The sequence below is a fragment of the Myotis myotis genome, unplaced genomic scaffold (assembly GCF_014108235.1).
Source record: "Myotis myotis isolate mMyoMyo1 unplaced genomic scaffold, mMyoMyo1.p scaffold_m19_p_19, whole genome shotgun sequence".
In the NCBI taxonomy this organism is placed as follows: domain Eukaryota; kingdom Metazoa; phylum Chordata; class Mammalia; order Chiroptera; family Vespertilionidae; genus Myotis; species Myotis myotis.
Window position 1 is genome coordinate 37,299,631 of NW_023416323.1, and position 16,782 is coordinate 37,316,412.

General features: G+C 57.3%; 1 protein-coding gene across 1 annotated transcript; it reads right to left on the reverse strand.

Annotated features, from left to right (window-relative positions):
• Positions 1-4,459: 4,459 nt before the first annotated feature.
• CX3CL1 (C-X3-C motif chemokine ligand 1) lies at positions 4,460-16,472 on the reverse strand. The gene is made up of 4 exons (XM_036346848.1): positions 16,287-16,472; positions 10,099-10,225; positions 7,279-7,756; positions 4,460-7,188 (listed from the first exon to the last, which is right to left on the reverse strand). The coding sequence occupies exons 1-4, from the start codon at positions 16,354-16,356 to the stop codon at positions 6,634-6,636; spliced, it is 1,230 nt and encodes a 409-aa protein (XP_036202741.1). The 5' UTR covers positions 16,357-16,472; the 3' UTR covers positions 4,460-6,633.
• Between the last annotated feature and the right edge of the window lie 310 nt (positions 16,473-16,782).

Here is a 16,782-nt window from a genome sequence, read left to right on the forward strand (position 1 = left end):
TCAGTGGGGAACCCTGGGTAACGGTGCCATCACTTTCTGGCAGGAGGCCAGGGGCTGGGCCTGAGGGACTGATGTTTCCTCACCAGCAACCGAAGGTTGAATCTTGTGACACATGTTATTTCCACTCCCAGCTCACTGGCCAGAAGTGGTCATTAGGCCACCACCCCACCACCCAAGGGTGCAGAAAGAGCACCCTTCCTCCGTGCCCAGAGGGCAGGAAGCCAGAAAGTCTCAGGTAGCCTGACTCCCGCAGTCTCCCAGGATTTGAAAACTCATAAACTTTCCTTTCTGTCCCAGTCTCAGATTCAGACCTCTTGCTGGTCTGGTGTTAATGAACTGGGACTCGTGAGTTTTGACCTTGCCAAGTTCCAAAGCAATTTAGAAGAAAAGTTACATCAACTTGAACAGCAACGGTTAGCTTAGGGGGAAAAATACAGTGGGGCCTTGACTGACGAGTGTCCCAACTAACGAGTTTTTCGAGATACAAGCCGTCTCTCGGCCGATTTTTTGCTTTGAGTTGCAAGCTAAAATTCGGGTTACGAGCCAGCTTCAGATACCCCACTGATAGTTGGTGCAGCGAACGTCACAGTGAACGCCACAACATCAGCCCAGCATCACGTGTCTCACTCGTTCACTTTAAGATTTGACATACGAGTAATTTGAGTTACGAGCTCCATCATGGAACGAATTAAACTCGTAAGTCAAGGCCCCACTGTATACAAATTATCCTTATCTGCCTAATGACACTGTGACACGTTTTCACCCTACTTTACTGAAAACTAAGACGACTGCATGTCTTTATAGAAGTCCTATAATTTTATAGTCTTGTTCGGCTGTCCAATAACAAAAGCCGATGGGAATGGAATGTTTCAAACTCTCTGGGAATAACTATTGCACAATCGTGGGTTCTATTTACCCAGAGCTCGCTGCCAACATGTCCTTTTACTAAGTGTTTAGCAAGGATTATCTCATGACATCCTCACCCACGAGGTAAGCCGTGACTATTCCCACTCTACAGAGGTGAAGCCTGAGGCCCAGAGGGGTTAAGCAACTTGCCCAAAGTCACCCAGCCAGAGAGCCCCATGTTATATTCCCTTCCTGTTTGCTAAAAAGCAAGATACTTGCTACAAATTAAGCCTAGTCTGTCCTCGGGGGGCAGCAGGTCCCTTGAGTGTAGAAGAGGGGCCTCTCTTGCAAAACGTGCCCCGCTCTGGAATTCTCCAGGGTTCAGAGGCAACACCTCCCTGCCCCCAGAGGTGTCTGGCTGCTGACGCTTGCAGGAAAAGCCAGCCTGGCACCAGATCTTTCCTTAAACCCCAGCAGCCAACACAGTATCCAAGAAAGCATGTGACTGAGCAGAAGCGAATGAGGCCTGTGTTCTCGCACACCCGGGAACAACAAGGCATGTGTGTGCGTACACACACACACACACACACACACACACCCCGTGGCTCCCAGCACCTATTTATTATCCAGCTTTATGCTGGAAACTCCCGGCTATTCATTTCTTTGTTTTTTCTGTCTGGCCTCACCCTTTCTGGGGAATGTACACAGACCACAAGGGTGGGGTAGGGAGGGGAGGGGAGGGGTGGGGAGGGGTGGGGGTACTAACGGCAAAGGGCAGAGAATGAAAAGGCTGTAGGGAGCTGCTGCTGAAAGGACTGCAAACCATGGGCAGGTGGGAGTGGGGTGACCTGGTGCAGGGGCTCTAACACCTCGGGCGCCACCAAATCTCCTCATGTCGAGGGCAGTGCAGGGCGGAGGCAGGGAGAGAGAAGAGGGAGCAGGTGGGGATGGAGGCAAGAGCTTGAAGGTGCAGATTCCCAGCCCACCCGGCCGGGAGTCTGAGTTTAGTAGGTCTGAAATGGGACTCAGGGAGTCTGTACTTTTTAAAAATATATATATTTTTAGTGATTTCAGAGAGGAAAGGAGAGGAAGAGAGACATAGGGGCCTGTACTTTCAGGAACGAGTGGCTCACACTCTCAGAAACAGTGATGAGGATTCCAGGTCTGGAGGAGGACTTGGGGTCACACTGTTACGGAGAAGAACATGCCCCGTCTTTCCCCGTCGCTAGGGGGAGTGAGGTTCTGGGGTGCCGCTGGAATAACCTTCCCGGGGGTCCCCGTGGAGGATGAGATTCGGGAAAAAGCTTTATTTCCGTGGAATGACGCCCCTGGGTTTCCAAAGCCCCATTCCCCTTAGTCCCATCCTGGAGGGGCCGCGGGAGCTTCAGGGGAGCTGGAGGCAATGCCGGGGTCCAGTTTCCCTTCCGTGTTGGAGCCGGGTCCAGTGCAGCATCAGGCTAGTTACCGCCCGTCAGTCCACTGTGTGTGGGGTCCATGGGGCCGTGGGCCTGTGGGCAAATGCAGGGAAGCAGGAGCAAAAGAGCTCACAAGCCCAGGCTCACACGAGTACTAAGAGAGCAAACTCCTTTGTTTGGGGCCTGAGTATTGAGGGTTTGCAGTGGCTTCTGCTCCCAGGTGTGACTGACAGTAAGCCCTAGGCCACCCCGGCTTTCCTGGGCATGTGTTTACCTTCCCTTTGCCCAGTGCCCTCCCCCCAGGGAACATGCCTATAATAGCTGGCCTTCCCTTCGCTCCTTTCCTATTATTAATAACTAGCTAATTATAATGGTGTCGATATCCTAGCTCGGCTGCAGACAGGCTGTGTGACCTTTGGGCAAAGGGCATATCCTTCGAGAGCTTTACTTTAACCATCGGTACGATGGGGACCCTCGTACATAAAGCATTTAGCACAGGCCAGCCGGTGTGGGCTGGGCATTGACCTGTGAACCAGGAGGTCACAGTTCGATTCCCAGTCAGGGCACGTGCCCAGGTTGTGGGCTCGATCCCCAGTAGGGGGCATGCAGGAGGCAGCTGATCAATGATTCTCTCTCACCATCGATGTTTCTGTCTCTCCCTCTGCTTTCCACTCAGAGATCAATTTAAAAAAGTATTAAAAAAAAAAAGAAAGAATTTAGGACATTGCCTGGCCCATAGTGAACAGGAAACAAACAATGGCTATTTTTATTATTCTCCTTTATCTCAGAGCCCCGATAGTCCTGGCAAAGATTTCAGAGGCCCCAACTCTCCATCAAACTCTGCTTTCATTGTGGAAATTGTGTCAGATAAAGTTTAGCTCAGTAACTGAAAGAGGAAATTAATCACAAATACCTCAGGATCCCTGGGGAAGGGACGGAGCCAGAAGGCACACTCCCCGAGCCAGTCTCTTCCTTAAGCATGTGATGAGAAGACAGGGACAAATATCTTCATTTCAGAGCCTCTGTTGGTGTTTCCTGTTGCTGGAAGGGTGTGCTGGGGAGAGGTTGTGGGGGCTGGAACCCTGCCTGGGGCAGAACTCTTTCCCGGGGGTGGGAGTGGGCAGAGCAGGTGGAATGTCTTTGGGGTGGAGGGGATGGTAGAGACCTGGGGCCACCCCGGCTGGCCCCATCTCAAGGGGTGGCTGCTGTTCAGGCTCCGCCCTAGTTACCGTCCATTAGTCCATTGTGTGGAGGGCAGACCTTTTGAGTCACCTGAGAGAAGGTAGAAAAGTCAGTTTAAGGGTGTAATTTCTAAATTCGTGCATGTTGCCTCTACTTCTAATTTTCTTTTAATTTTTTAAAATTGATTTCAGAGAGGAAGGGAGAGGGAGAAAGGGATAGAAACATCAGTGAAGAGAGAATGGTTTGATCAGCTGCCTCCTGCACGCCCCCTACTGGGGATCATGTGCCCTGACTGGGAATGGAACCGTGACCTCTTGGTTCATAGGTTGATGCTCAACCACTGAGCCACACTGACAGGGCTCCAGGTTTTAAAAACATCATGTAGACATAGGATCTAAGATGCCATTGATTGTAAGACATTCTGATATTTAATGAACTAATGAGGAAAGAGAGACCTGTTCATTAAATGATGACAAGCCATGGACTATAGGACTAATCTTAATCCCAGAGATGTCACAATGTGAAAAAATGTGTGTCTCGGGACCCGTGAAATACTGTGTATCAAAAGGCTGGAGTCGGCCTGGGGCACCTCGTGCAGTTTCCAACCTACACAGCTGTTCATGGCAGCGCCTATGACGCCAACCAGGTCACCAGGATGGCGGTTCAGTAGGCGTGTAGCCGGGGAAGGGGGGCTGCCTCATAATGGGTTCTGATCCCCGCCAGGGATGGGAGCCACCCAAAGGGGTCTCACACCGGCATCTGCATAGGCGCAGACAGGTGAAGGCACTGCCCAGCGTCACACAGCTGCGCAGAGCAGAGCCAGGCCAGGGCTCCACCCTCCTCACCCCTGTCCCCAGCGCCCCTTCCGAGGCTGACTGTAAAAGTACCTGCCGCCGTGCCCCACGGGGATTGGAGACAGGGGTCTCCGGGACTGACCAGGGAGACTTGTCCCCTCCCCTGTGTCATCCCTGCTGAGGCTCTAAGCCCTCCCTCACCCCCTAGAAAAAGCACCTTGATTTGATCCACAAGACTTTCCCATTTTATTAGTAAAATACAAAATGGCACAGACATTGGTGATGGGGTTGGGAAAGCAAAAGGATCAACCGTCTCCTTCTAAAGTCCTCCCCAAATTGTCCTTGTCCATGTCCCGTTGCGGGGGAGCTAACAAGGTCTGTGGGAAGGGGACCAGCTGCCCCAGCTGCTTTCTGACAAAGGAGGGGAACCCCATCATGGGTGCCCCTCCCCTTGAAGGCTCCCAGCTGGGAGGAGCCTGTAAAAGTGCATTCAGACCTGCTGTTTTCCCAAAAGTGCCCCCGACTCAAGCCAGGCCCAATCAGGGGGTGCCATGTCCAGCGGGGGGGTGCAGGCGGGCCTGGCCCTCCCTTTATGGACCAGAGCTGTGCCTGCTCCCTCTGAGCATCCGTCTGTAAAGGGATGTGTCACCTGTACCTGGAGGGGGCCCCACCCTTGGGAGGCTTCTCAGGTGGAGGGCAAGGGTCAGTCTTGGGGACAATCAGAGGGAGGTGGGGAGCTGCCATCAGGGACCCTGAGGGGCCGGGGGGCTGCAGGTCCAGCTCTGGGTGGGGTGCTGGCCAGCCACAGCTGCCAGCCTCACCCAGGCCTGCCTGCATCCTCAGCGGCCAAAAGGAACCCCTTAACCCCCCTCCCCATCCCCCACCCCACCCGCACACACAATTCCCTCCCCTCTCGGGTCCCTCCCCACAGGGCAGAGTTCCTTTCAGAATAAACACGGGACCTCAGGTGTCAGCAGTGGATTCTGAGCTCGTGGGAAACGTCATGGACACTCCTGGCCCTGCCAGCCGTGGGGGCAAAGGTGAGGGGAGGAGATAGCGTGCGGACAGGGAGCCAGAGAGGTGGCTGGGGAGCCCAGGCTGCAGGTAGAAAGACCAAAAGCTGGACCGAGTCCCTAACAGGGAGTGTGACTGCTCCCTGCAGTTTCTTCCTGGACCCTGCCCTGCCCTCCCTCCTCGCCCCCAGGCAGTGCCTCAGCCTTCCCCAGAGCCTGCAGGCTCCCCTCCTCCTTCAGCCTGTCACATGTCACCAGGGCCATCTCAGTGTTCCTGTGCTCCTGGTGGACACAGAAAGGGGCTGTTCTCCAAGTCAGGAAGGGACCTTTAAGATTGGTCTCTGCCCACCCCCCCGCCCCCCAAGTATCGCAGCCCAGCCCCCACTCTGGGGCCCACAGTGCTGACTCCCTCCAACAGGGCAGAGCTGGGCTGCCAGGCCCTCTGGGTCACAGGGCAGTGCCTGCCTCCCTGGCTGCTGGAGACTGGCTAAGGTGCTCTGTTGATGGCGGACGGTGAAGCTGTACCCAGGATCTGGGGACAGGGGCCTCTGGCCACGTAGGGATGCCCGTCGGGGTACAGGTCATTGCCACATATTTGCAGTCCTTGTGTCCTTTCACAGATGGGAAGCCAGAGGTGAGGATGCCTCGTCAGGTTGGTGGTGGGCCTGGGCCTAGAACCCCGGGCTTCACGTTCAGAGTCCATGTCCCCTCCCTGCTCAGCACAGACGGAGGAGGGAAGCAGTCTAAACAGCCAGGCGACTTCGTCTCCGGTTCCCACGGAGCCTAACTCGGCTGAGCCTTCGCTGAGAGCAGTGCCAGCAGACACCACGCCCGCCTCATGCAGGAAAAGACAGGTCCCGGCTAGGGCGTGGGCTCTGTACAGGGGGTGTGGGCTCTGTACAGGGGGCGGGGGGCTAGCACCGCAGGCGGCCGGGTGACTGGCGACTGCGGCGGGACCACAAGACGCGATGAGGTCGGAGGGGGTGTGCAGAAGGGCCTGGCCGAGACGCATTTGTGGAAGGGACGACCGTGGTACCTACATGGGGACACGAGCCGGAGGGGCTGAGACTTCAATAAATAATCATTTGTTGGGGCTGGGACGTGTCAAAGGGAACCTTTAAGCAGCCAGCAGCAAAAGAGTTCTCCGACTCGGGGGGCATTGGGGTGAGTTTCGGAGCCACCCCCTCTGCCTCCAGCAGGTCATGGATGGCCAAGGGGCCTCCTGTGTCTGCCAGGAATTGGGGGCAGTCCCCCCTGGGGGTCCTGCCTCCCTGCTTCCATCATCCCGGCTCGGGCCAGGCCCTTGGGGGAGAGGAGGAGTGAGGATGGGGGACCCCCGGCAGCTGTTTGAGTGGAACACCTGGACACAGGCAGGTGGGCCGCTCACACTGGCACCAGGACGTACGAGTTGCTGCCGCAGCCCCGGGGGATGTAGCGAAGCCCCTCCACCATGTCCCCCACCGCGCTGCGCGGACAGCCCTGGAGCCTCTGATAGGTGAACATGCCCACCCCCAGGCAGAAGAGGAGGCCGAGGAAGGCCAGCAGCCCCACCGCCTGCCTCCGGGTGGCCTCGGTGACGGGGGTGCTGAGGATGCCCAGCCTCTGGGGGTTCTTGGGTGTGGGGGCCCAGCTGCCTGTGGCCACTGGCTCCCTGCTGGGGGCCACGGAGACACGGGGCGTGCTGCCGGGCCCGGTAACAGCATCCGTGTGAGCTGAACTGGACCCTAGAGGGTTCTCCGGCGTGAGGTTCTGCCCGTGGTCTGGGGCTGTGTGTGAAATGGTGGGGGCCTGCGGGGAGGGGGCCTGGGAGGAGGGGGTATCGGTGGGGGGGGTCTGGGTGGAGCCGGCCTGGGTGGAGGGGGCCTGAGTGGAGGGGGCCTGAGTGGAGGGGATATCGGTGGGGAGGGTCTGGGTAGGGAGGGCCTGGGTGGAGGGGGCCTGGGTGGAGGGGGTATCGGTGGGGAGGGCCTGGGTGGAGGGGGCCTGGGTGGAGGGGGTCTGGGTGGAGGGGGTATCGGTGTGGAGGGCCTGGGTGGAGGGGGTCTGGGTGGAGGGGGTATCGGTGGGGAGGGCCTGGGTGGAGGGGGCCTGGGTGGAGGGGGTCTGGGTAGAGGCAGCTTCAAAGGCCTTTCCCTCAGTCCCGAGGTCCACTGTAGGCTGGTAAGAGCTCTGCCAGGACGTGGCAGTGGTGGTGGTGGCAGTGACGGTGGCAATGGTGGCAGCAGCAACACCGGAAAGCTCCGTTCTCTCGGGCCCACCTGAAGGCCCTCCATCCGGAGCCGGTGAGGTGGGGGCAGACAAGCGTGACCCCTGGCTGCTGCTTTCCGCAGTGGCCGTGGGCTCTGAGGCCGGAGACCGGTCTGTCCCCCTGGTGGACGGGGAAGTCTTGGGGTCGACCTGTCTCTCGTGGAAGGGAGAGGCCGTGCGGTTCAGATGCTGCATGGCTTTCTGCACCCAGTCCTCCTTGGGGTCCGCACAGAATGTCCTGTTCCCTTTGGTTGTCAAGCTGCGGGGACAGAAGACAGGGACCTGTGATGCCCAGGTGCCATGGAGTGGGTGGGGGTGCCATGCCATGCCCCGCAGGCGAGCAGACCGGCTGCAAGTCCTGCCCGGCCACTTGACTACTGGCCATGAGCTTAGCTGGGGGGCCGCGGCCCCTGGAACTTCTGTGTCCTCGCCTGGGAGGTGGAACTGTGATCCCTGCTCTCTGTGGGTGACCAGCCACCCAGACAACGGGGGCTGAGAGGGGTCCCGGGATGCAGGCCTCTTCGTGAGAGTCCAGGCAAACGGGGACCAGTGGGTCACCCTGCTTCTGTCTTATGATTATAAAAAACAAACATTTTGTAAAGCACTTGGCTCAGGCCCTGGCCGGTTGCTCAGTGGTCAACCGGTTAAATTCCTGGTCAAGGGCATGTACTTTGGCTGCAGGTTCAATCCCCGACCGGGACCACATCCCAGAGGCAGCCAGTTGATGTGTCTCTCTCACATTGATGTTTCTCTCTCTCTCTCTCTCTCTCTCTCTCTCTCTCTCTCTCTTCCCCCTCCCCCTCCTCTCTTCCTTTCACTCTCTAAAAATCAATAGAAAAAATATTATCGGTGAGGATTACCAAATAAATCATGCTCTTCAGCCCTTCCTTTTCTTTTTTTAAAGAAAAATAATTAAGCAAGCGAAAGAAAAACAAGGCCCCTGGCTTAGAGTAGATTCGTAACTGCTGAATAACAATCTTGCTAATATCTTACTAATATTGTCGTTGCCATTGAGGTGGGGGCTCTGGGCTGGGAGTCTTGGTTGGAGGGAGCGGTGACAGGTGTTCTCTGCCGCCAGGTGAGTGACTGGCAAGCTCCCTGGTGGGACCTCCTCACCCTGGAGAGGAACCGATGTCACAGGCCGTCTCCCTCTCCTCCCTCTGGACCGCTACCCTTCTCTCCTAGTGTGTGTGTGTCTTGGCTTGAAGACACAGTCATGTATATGGTGGCCACATTGGGGCCCTGAGTGCCACCAAACCTTGAGCGTCCTCTGAAGCCCGGTGTGGCTGGCTCGCTGCCGGACACGGCCCAGAGGCGACCGGCCCTTGCTCCGTGCGTGGCCTGCGCCTCTCACCCCTCCTGCAAGGTGGCTACCGCACTCATCCCTGTTTTGCAGAGAAAATCAAGCCTCCAGGGTAACAGGACCGCTTCCGGGGCCTGTGTGCTGGGCGCCACAGCTGTTCAGGAGGCCAGCGTGATCCTGTGCGGCCCCCCGGCTGAGACCCTCCCCGGTGCTTCCCGCTTCCCCTGCCCCTAGGAAACAGAAGCAAATATGTGGGGGAGCCCGGGGCAGCAAGCCTGGGTGGGGGTGTGGGGGCAGAGAGGGCTCCTGCAGCAACTGCACACTCGATGGGCGGTCGATAGGAGCGCACGGCTTCTTTGAGCTAAGCCTGCGTTTCAAGGGCCCACTGGCCACTCCTTTTTTAATATATTTTTATTGATTTCAGAGAGGAAGGGAAAGGGAGAGAGAGAGAGAGAAACATTAATGATGAGAGAGAATCATGGATCGGCTGCCTCCTGCACGCCTCCCACTGGGGATGGAGCCCGAAGTCTGGGCATGTGCCCTGACCAGGAATCAGACCGTGATCTCCTAGTTCATAGGGTAACGCTCAACCACTGAGCCACGCCGGCCGGGCCCACTTCCTGCTGCCAGGCCTCTGGGTCCTGCTGCACTGCTTTAGGGCCCACAGTCCTGAAGAAAGGCCTCCTGGATGGGCCACTGGGCAGTATCCAAGAGGGACCCCAAGCAGCCAAGGGGCCAGGGGTCCCCACGGCCGAGGGGAGCTTGGCTGGGCCCCTGCCCAGAGTCTCACAGAGATCCTGTTTCCTCGCCTGTCACATGGAGATGCCAATCTTACCACCACAGCTTCCGGGCGCCCTCTCAAGCGCGATAGTTACATTATCGCCTTTCATCCTCCCAACCACCCACTTTGCAGCGGGCGGGCGGGCGCTGTGACCAGGGCCACCAGCCTGCGAGTGGCCGAGCCAGGATTTGCCCTCACCTGTTGGATTCTGGAGTCTGCACTTCGAGACCCCCAGGCCGTACCTCCCCCAGGAAGCCCAGCAGGCTCCGGAGCTGCAGAGAACGTTCTTTGGCCCAGGAGAAGGGAGCCTTCGTGGCTGCTCCGGGCCACGGGCCATGCAGGAAGCCGCTCCCCACCTTGCTTGCGGCGCGGATATTAAGGTCAACGAGGGGGCAAGCAGGAGGCCCTTGGCCAGGAGCCCGGGTGGGGCTGGGAGGAGGTGAGCATGCATTATCAGAGGTCGGGGGCGGTCCCCAGGGCCTGACAGGGATGCAGAGGCGGAGAGGGTGGTACCTACATGATGGCAGGTGTGCGGCAAGATGCTTCCGTTGGTCGATAGCTCTTTAGGAGTCTCAGGGGGATCTCCCGGGTCATTGCCATTGCGTTGCACATGTCTCTGCATTTTCCGACACTGTGTTGCTGTCCTGAGCCCACAGAGGCCCCCAGTTAGCAGGACTGTCCAGGGGCACCTGGCTTCTCAGCCCCATGCCAGTTGGTCCCAGCCACACCATCCAAGAGCCAGTGCCCTGCACACCTGGCCTTCAAGACCCTTGACCTCAGCCCTCCACCCTGCCCCCCATCCCATCCATCCCTGACCAAACCTCTCCATACCTCAGTTTCCCCACCTGTAAAATAGGGACAATGATAGTATCTACCTCACAGGGTAAAGCTCTTATGGCCTGCCGCATAGTAAGTATTTAGCTTCAAGAATTAAGTCGCTATAATTGGTCTGTTGTAAACAGAGGGACCCAGTCTGAGACTGACAGGGATCTGCCAGAGCTCACATAGCCAGGAAGTGATAGGACAGGCTCTCCTACCAGGCCTGGCTCCCATCATGCTCCTGGGCCTGTGGTGCTGCCCATATGCCACTCTTGTTGCCTTTACCCCAGGAAGTCACCTGCTCAACTATCACCCCCCCCATACACCCCCTCACCCCTCCCTCTCAAGTGTCCATATTCATGGATTTCCACGACCTGAGACACACCCAGCCCTCTTGCCATCACATCTCATGTGCCTATCCGTGACATGCTCACACATACACACACACACAGCAACAAACACAATGGCATAGCCTATAGAATAAAAGGCTAATATGCAAATTGACCAAACAGCGGGATGACCGGTCGCTATGACACACACTGACCACCATGGGGCAGACGCTTAATGCAGGAGCTCAGCTCAGCCAAAAACCGGGTCATGGCTGGCGAGCATAGTGGTGGTGGCGGGACCCTCTCCCACCTCCTCAGCAGGCAGCGCTAAGGATGTCCAACTGCGGGCCTAAGCCATCAGTTGGACATCCCCTGAGGGCTCCCTGACTGTGAGAGGGTGCAGGCTGGGCTAAGGGACATGCCCCCCCCACCTGAGTGCATGAATTTCATGAGCTGGGCCTCTAGTACACACACACACACACACACACACACATAAAGGCATATATACAACCTGGCACATGTAGCAGATAATATAATAAAACATTTAAAATGTGTAAGTACAACCACCTCTAAGAACAGTGGGGAGGGGTCTGCTAAGTAGACCTGGCTGGTGTGGCTCAGTGGTTGAGCATTTTCCTATCCACCAGAAGGTCGGGATTCGATTCTGGTCAGGGCACATGCCAGGCTGGTGGACTTGATCCCCAGTAGGGGGCGTGCAGCAGGCAGCCGATTGATGTTTCTCTCTCACATGGAAGTTCCTTTCTCTGTGAGGAAGGGGGTGCCTGGGGTGGGAGCAGAGTTGGGGAAGCAGGGGTCTGCAGATGGCTGGCTACCAACCACATGGAGTCAGAGAGAAACCCCAAGACAGGATGAGGGTGACTCAACAGACACTTGAGAACTCAAATATTTTATATAAAACATTTGAAGTGGTTTGCATTGCATTCCCAACTCCCCCATTCTCCCCCCGCTAAAATCTTCAGTAAAATTTCTTTGTTTGGTGTAAGCTGGGCAGGGGTATGTAAAAAATGAGGAAGAGACTGAGTTTTAGTTCTGGGTCAAGGTCATATTCAGCAGAAGCAAGACCCTGGAAGGTTTTGCAAAAATTCAGAGTCAGGACTTACACACACACACACACAGGGGAGTAGAGAGAGCAGCTGATCTTGTCTAGCTCTGCAGGGCCCTGCAGGCCCCAGCTGGTGCCTGTGCTCCACCAAAACACACATTGCTCATGCACAGGTACATGTATGTAGATGTGCAAACATGCACCGGGGTGGGGAGGGGGGTGCTCCCAGCAGCTGCTCCCTGAGTCATGGGCTGGCTGCCTTTCTCTCTTGGGAAAGTCCCCTGGCTGCCTTGTCTCCCTCCTTCTCCCCCGGCAGGACCTCGAACCACCCAGCTGCAGCACCCCCAGGCCCTGGTGAGCCGAGCCAGGAGGCAGCTCCCTGGACTGGCCTGGCAGGTGTCTTTCTGGGAAAAGCCGCAGAGAAAAGGTGCCCCACTGGGCGGGAGGGGGGAGCTAGGTAAGGTCAGTTCGCTCTCTGGACTCAAGTTCCCGGAGGGGGAAGGCCACTGTCCACCTCGGGGGCTTTAAGGAGCCACAGAGTCAGCCTGTCCCCACAGCCCCCACCCTCTGCCACGGTGCCTGAATGCCCTTGGCCCGCTCTGCTCCAGGGCCTGCCCAGGGAAGGTTGGGTGACTAACTGAGGGGCCTATTTCCTTCTTGGAACTGAAGTTTTCTCTCCTGTCGATGGAGACAGTGCCTCCGGCCAGCCAGTCATTCATGATCTGTCACTTGAGTTTCAGGAGGGCGGGAGCTTGTCTGTCTCGGTGTCATAATGTCTTCCAGCACAAAGTGGATACTCAATAAAGATTCACTAAGTGAAATAATGCCTCAGTCTACTTATTCCTCTACCCCCTATCCATCCATCCATCCATCCATCCATCCATCCATCCATCCATCCATTCATCCATCCATTTATCTGCTCCCTCTTGTCAATCCTTTACTCATCCCACATCCACCCATGTCTACCTCCCACCCATTTCTGCTTACCCCATCCATCCATCTATGCAGCCCCCACTCACCCACTTACCACCTTTCATCTGCAACTCATCCTCCACCTCCTCTCATTTATCCACTCATCCATCCTTCATCAGCCCACTCACCTATCCTTCATCTATCCGTCCATCCATCCATTCATCCATCCACTCATTCATCCATTCACCCATTTATCCATCCATCCATCCATCCATCCATCCATCCATCCATCCATGTCCTGATTCAGCCACCATTTGTTTGAATTACTTTTGAATATCTACAAAGACCCAGGTCCTCTGTCCTTAACCCTGAACTTTCTCCCACAGGTACTGGTGCTGCGCTTGGAGAGAGAACCTCAATCCCAATAAATGCTATCAGGTCACTGTGTTGACACAACCAACAAATGCTAACCCTCCATCTTGCCGGGAATAGCGGGTTGAACAAAGCCTGCCGCTGCCTTCAGAAAGCTCCTAGCCTGATGAGCAGCTAAGGCATCCCACAAAGTACCAGAGAACTTCCTATCGGACCACCTACTGTGTCAGAGCCTGCGCTCAGCACACACACATCTGCTCTCATTAATTCTCAACAGCCCTGCCGAGGGTGTTGTTATCCCCGTTTCACAGATGCAGACGCTGAGAATCAGAGAGGCGAAATGACAGGCCCGAGGCCACACAGCTGCTTAGTGCCAGATCTGGTTGTCTTCCCAGGTCCTAGACACCCCACTTTTCCAGGGTGAAACACTGTGTTTCCACATATATCCCGATTGTGCTGAGGGTTACACGAGGGAGAGACCACTCCCTGCTACAAGTGATCCGGGAGGCTTCTTGGAGGAGGTGCCTCTAAGGCTTGTCCTCAAGGACTTCGAAGAGGCCACAGGCAGGAAGGGGCAGGAATGTTCTGGGTCTCTGAGTGAGGTGAAAGAGGGCTTGAGCCCATGCTAGGTGTGTGTCCTGGATGAGAGACACTTGGGCTGTCCGAGCCTCGATTCCCTGGCCTGTGAAATGGGCACAATAATCCCCGCTTCACAGGGTGGTTGTGAGAATAAAGCTTTTTCAATATCTGGACCCTCAGAACAGGGTTCCCTCAACAGCAAACACCTGACCTTTCGGACCAGGTAGCCCTCTGTCATGGGGCTGTCCTGTGTCCTGTAGGGCCTTTGGCAGCATCCCTGGCCTCTACCCTCTAGGTGGGAGCACCCCCCAACCAAAAATGGTGGGGCGTTTAGAACCACCAAAAATATCTCCAGAAATTGCCAGATATTCCCCTGGGGGCAAACCCTCACTGCGGACCACTGCCCTGGAGATATCCACATGCCCTACCCCGCCCTCCGTCCCCCCACACCCACCTGTCTCCCTCCCAACCTCCCTCAGTGCCCCCTCCTCAGGGAGGCCTCCCTGGCCCCTTACTTAAAATTTCAACCCTCCCTTCCCCCCCTTTTTTTAATCACAGCATTTTTTTCTCCTTCTAACAGATCAAATTGTTTACTGATCTATTTTGTGTGTTGTCTACCTTCACCAATCAATGTTCACGGCCCGAGGCCTGGGATCTTGGGCGGTTTTACTCATTGATCTTGTCTCAGCACCAAGAACAGTGCCTGGCACATAATAGGTGCCCAAGAAATAATTGTTGAATGAATCAGCAAAATGCACCCAGAAGCACCGTGTGACATAGACCATCTCAACCAATGGAGAAAGAGAGGCATTTTTATTTCAGTCCCATGGGGGCCTGGATCCGACACCCCGCATTTATCCTCCCGTGCCTTCCCCGTCCGCCCCTCACCGCTAAGCAGGGAGGCGGACTACAGCAGCTTAAAGCCGATTTTTTTTTTTTTTCCTCTTTCTTGCCGGGGCTTGAGTGGGAGTGAATGCGTCAGAGCTCAGGGAGAAAATTTCTGTGACTTGTGTCTGCAGGTTTGTTATGTAAAGCGGAGCCTTCTGCCTGGCACAGCCCCGCAAGCCCTCATTTGGGAACTGACGTAGCTGCCGGCACCCCCCCACCTCCCGCCCCCAGGGCCTCTCTGGCTTGTAGACCACCCCCCACCCCCGCCCCAGTCCTGCAGGGCTCCCAGGGGCTGCTCAGAGCCACACATGTCAGCGTGGGTAAGGACTCCGAGGGCGCCTGACCCAATGCCATCTTCCGGGAGGAGAAACAGGCTCAGAAAGGTCGAAATAACGCAAGTATCTCCCAGCAAAGTCAGGGACCGAGATTGGGACGGGAACCTGGTGGTCCTGGAGCCCTAGGCTGGGTCCCCTCTCCGCCCATCTTGGAGCCCCCCCCCACGCCCACCCCCGCCCCTGCACTGTTATAAATAATCCTCCTCCTCCTCCCACTTCCAAAACGCCCTCCGAAGCATCAGAACCTCAGGACGCAGAGGCAAGAACTCGATCTGGAGGTGCGGTGGCTGGGACCAAAGAGGGCAAGACCCCCTTCAGGTCATGGCAGAGCGCCTCCATCTGACTCCCCCTCCCCGGGCTCCCGATCCCCAAACACTTGGGGCTCTGGCCTCCGGCCCAGGAAGCAGGAAGCCAGCAACACTTGGCTTCCGACGCCTCCGCCACCTCCGCCACCTCCGCCACCTCCGCCACCCTTACCTGCCTCCTCCCTGTCCCACTGGTGTGTTCGCCCGGAGGTGTTCTGGAAGCTGGAGGCTGGTTCTCATTCTCCCAGACTCGCTGTGTGTCCTAAGGTGGGCTGCCACCCTCTCTGAGCTTCAACTTGCCAGGTGGCCTGGGTACTCCCCGAGGATGGGGCTGACTCAGGTGGCCACAGAGGCGTGAGAGGCAACCAGGCTCCCTCCTGCACCCAGCCCATCCTCTCCTGCCCTACTTGCCGGCCGGTACCCTCAGGCCGGTTTCTGAGCCCACCCTACCCATGGCAGGTGGGATGGATGAAGGATGCCCTGCCAGGTCCCAGGCTCCAGAAGGCAAGTGACTGGAGGCACCTTCCCTGGACCCTGCCTGGACCACCATTTTCTAATAAGCTGTGCTTGGAGGAGGAAGACCGTACAAGGGGGGAGATGGGACTACAGACCAGAGCAAGAGTGGTGAGCCCACCCCATGAGCTGCAATGACCTTGACATCCACGGGTCCTGGGGCCCGGACTCCTGGGGTGGCCTTGACATCAGGGCAGGAGAAAGTCCCAACTGTGGTCTAGCCCAGGGCCAGGCTGCGGCTCAGGACTTCGGGTTACATATTAACCCTGGTCCCACCGAGGCTCCTACCGGGCTGGAGCCACTTCCCCTGCTGGAGCCCCGGCCTCCTGATACCCACCTGGCCCCCTTGTGCCTCCCACGCCACCTCCCCCCGCGCTCCAAGCAGTAGCCGCCTTGCTCATTGAGCCAAATCTTTTCCTCATTGAGCCGCATCCCGCCCCCCCCCCAGCCCCGAGGCACATCCCTCAAGCGGGCCTGCCACAGACCTCAGCCTCACGTAGGAAGGGTCTGGTGCCCTGATGCCGGGCCTGAGGGGCAGGCGTGGGGCTGGGGCGCCCCCTCCCTGCTCATGCTACGCCCACCCCACTCACCGGCCAGCAGCAGGGCTAGATGGCAGAGGACAGCCAAGCGGAGCAGCCAGGACAGCGGATGCACAGCCATGGCCGAGGGCAGGCAGGGGTCCAGGCAGGTCCAGGTGAGGCGAGGCGGGGGCCAGGCGGGCACTGTGTCTCTAGCGCAAGGCGCTCCGGTTTTTCTAATGAGATCGCTGCCTCTGCTCTGTCTCCGCCCCTGGCTCCCCTGCAGGCGGGCGGGCGGTGGGAGGGGAGAGGCAGGCAGCCAGATTCCACAGGATGTTGCCTTAGAAACAGAGGGCCCAGGTCTTGGGGATCCTGGGCTGCTGCTCAGAATGGCTCCTCAAACCGGAACCTGCCCGGGAGGACTGCTCAGGTTCAAAGGGCCTCTTCTCTTCCCTTCTGCTGGTCACCTCCCTACCGGGAGCTGGACTCGCCCTTGGGTCTGGCCTGGGGCCCTAGCTCCTCCGCAGGCAATAAGCCAAGGGCAGGGGCCGAGGGATAGAGAATGCTG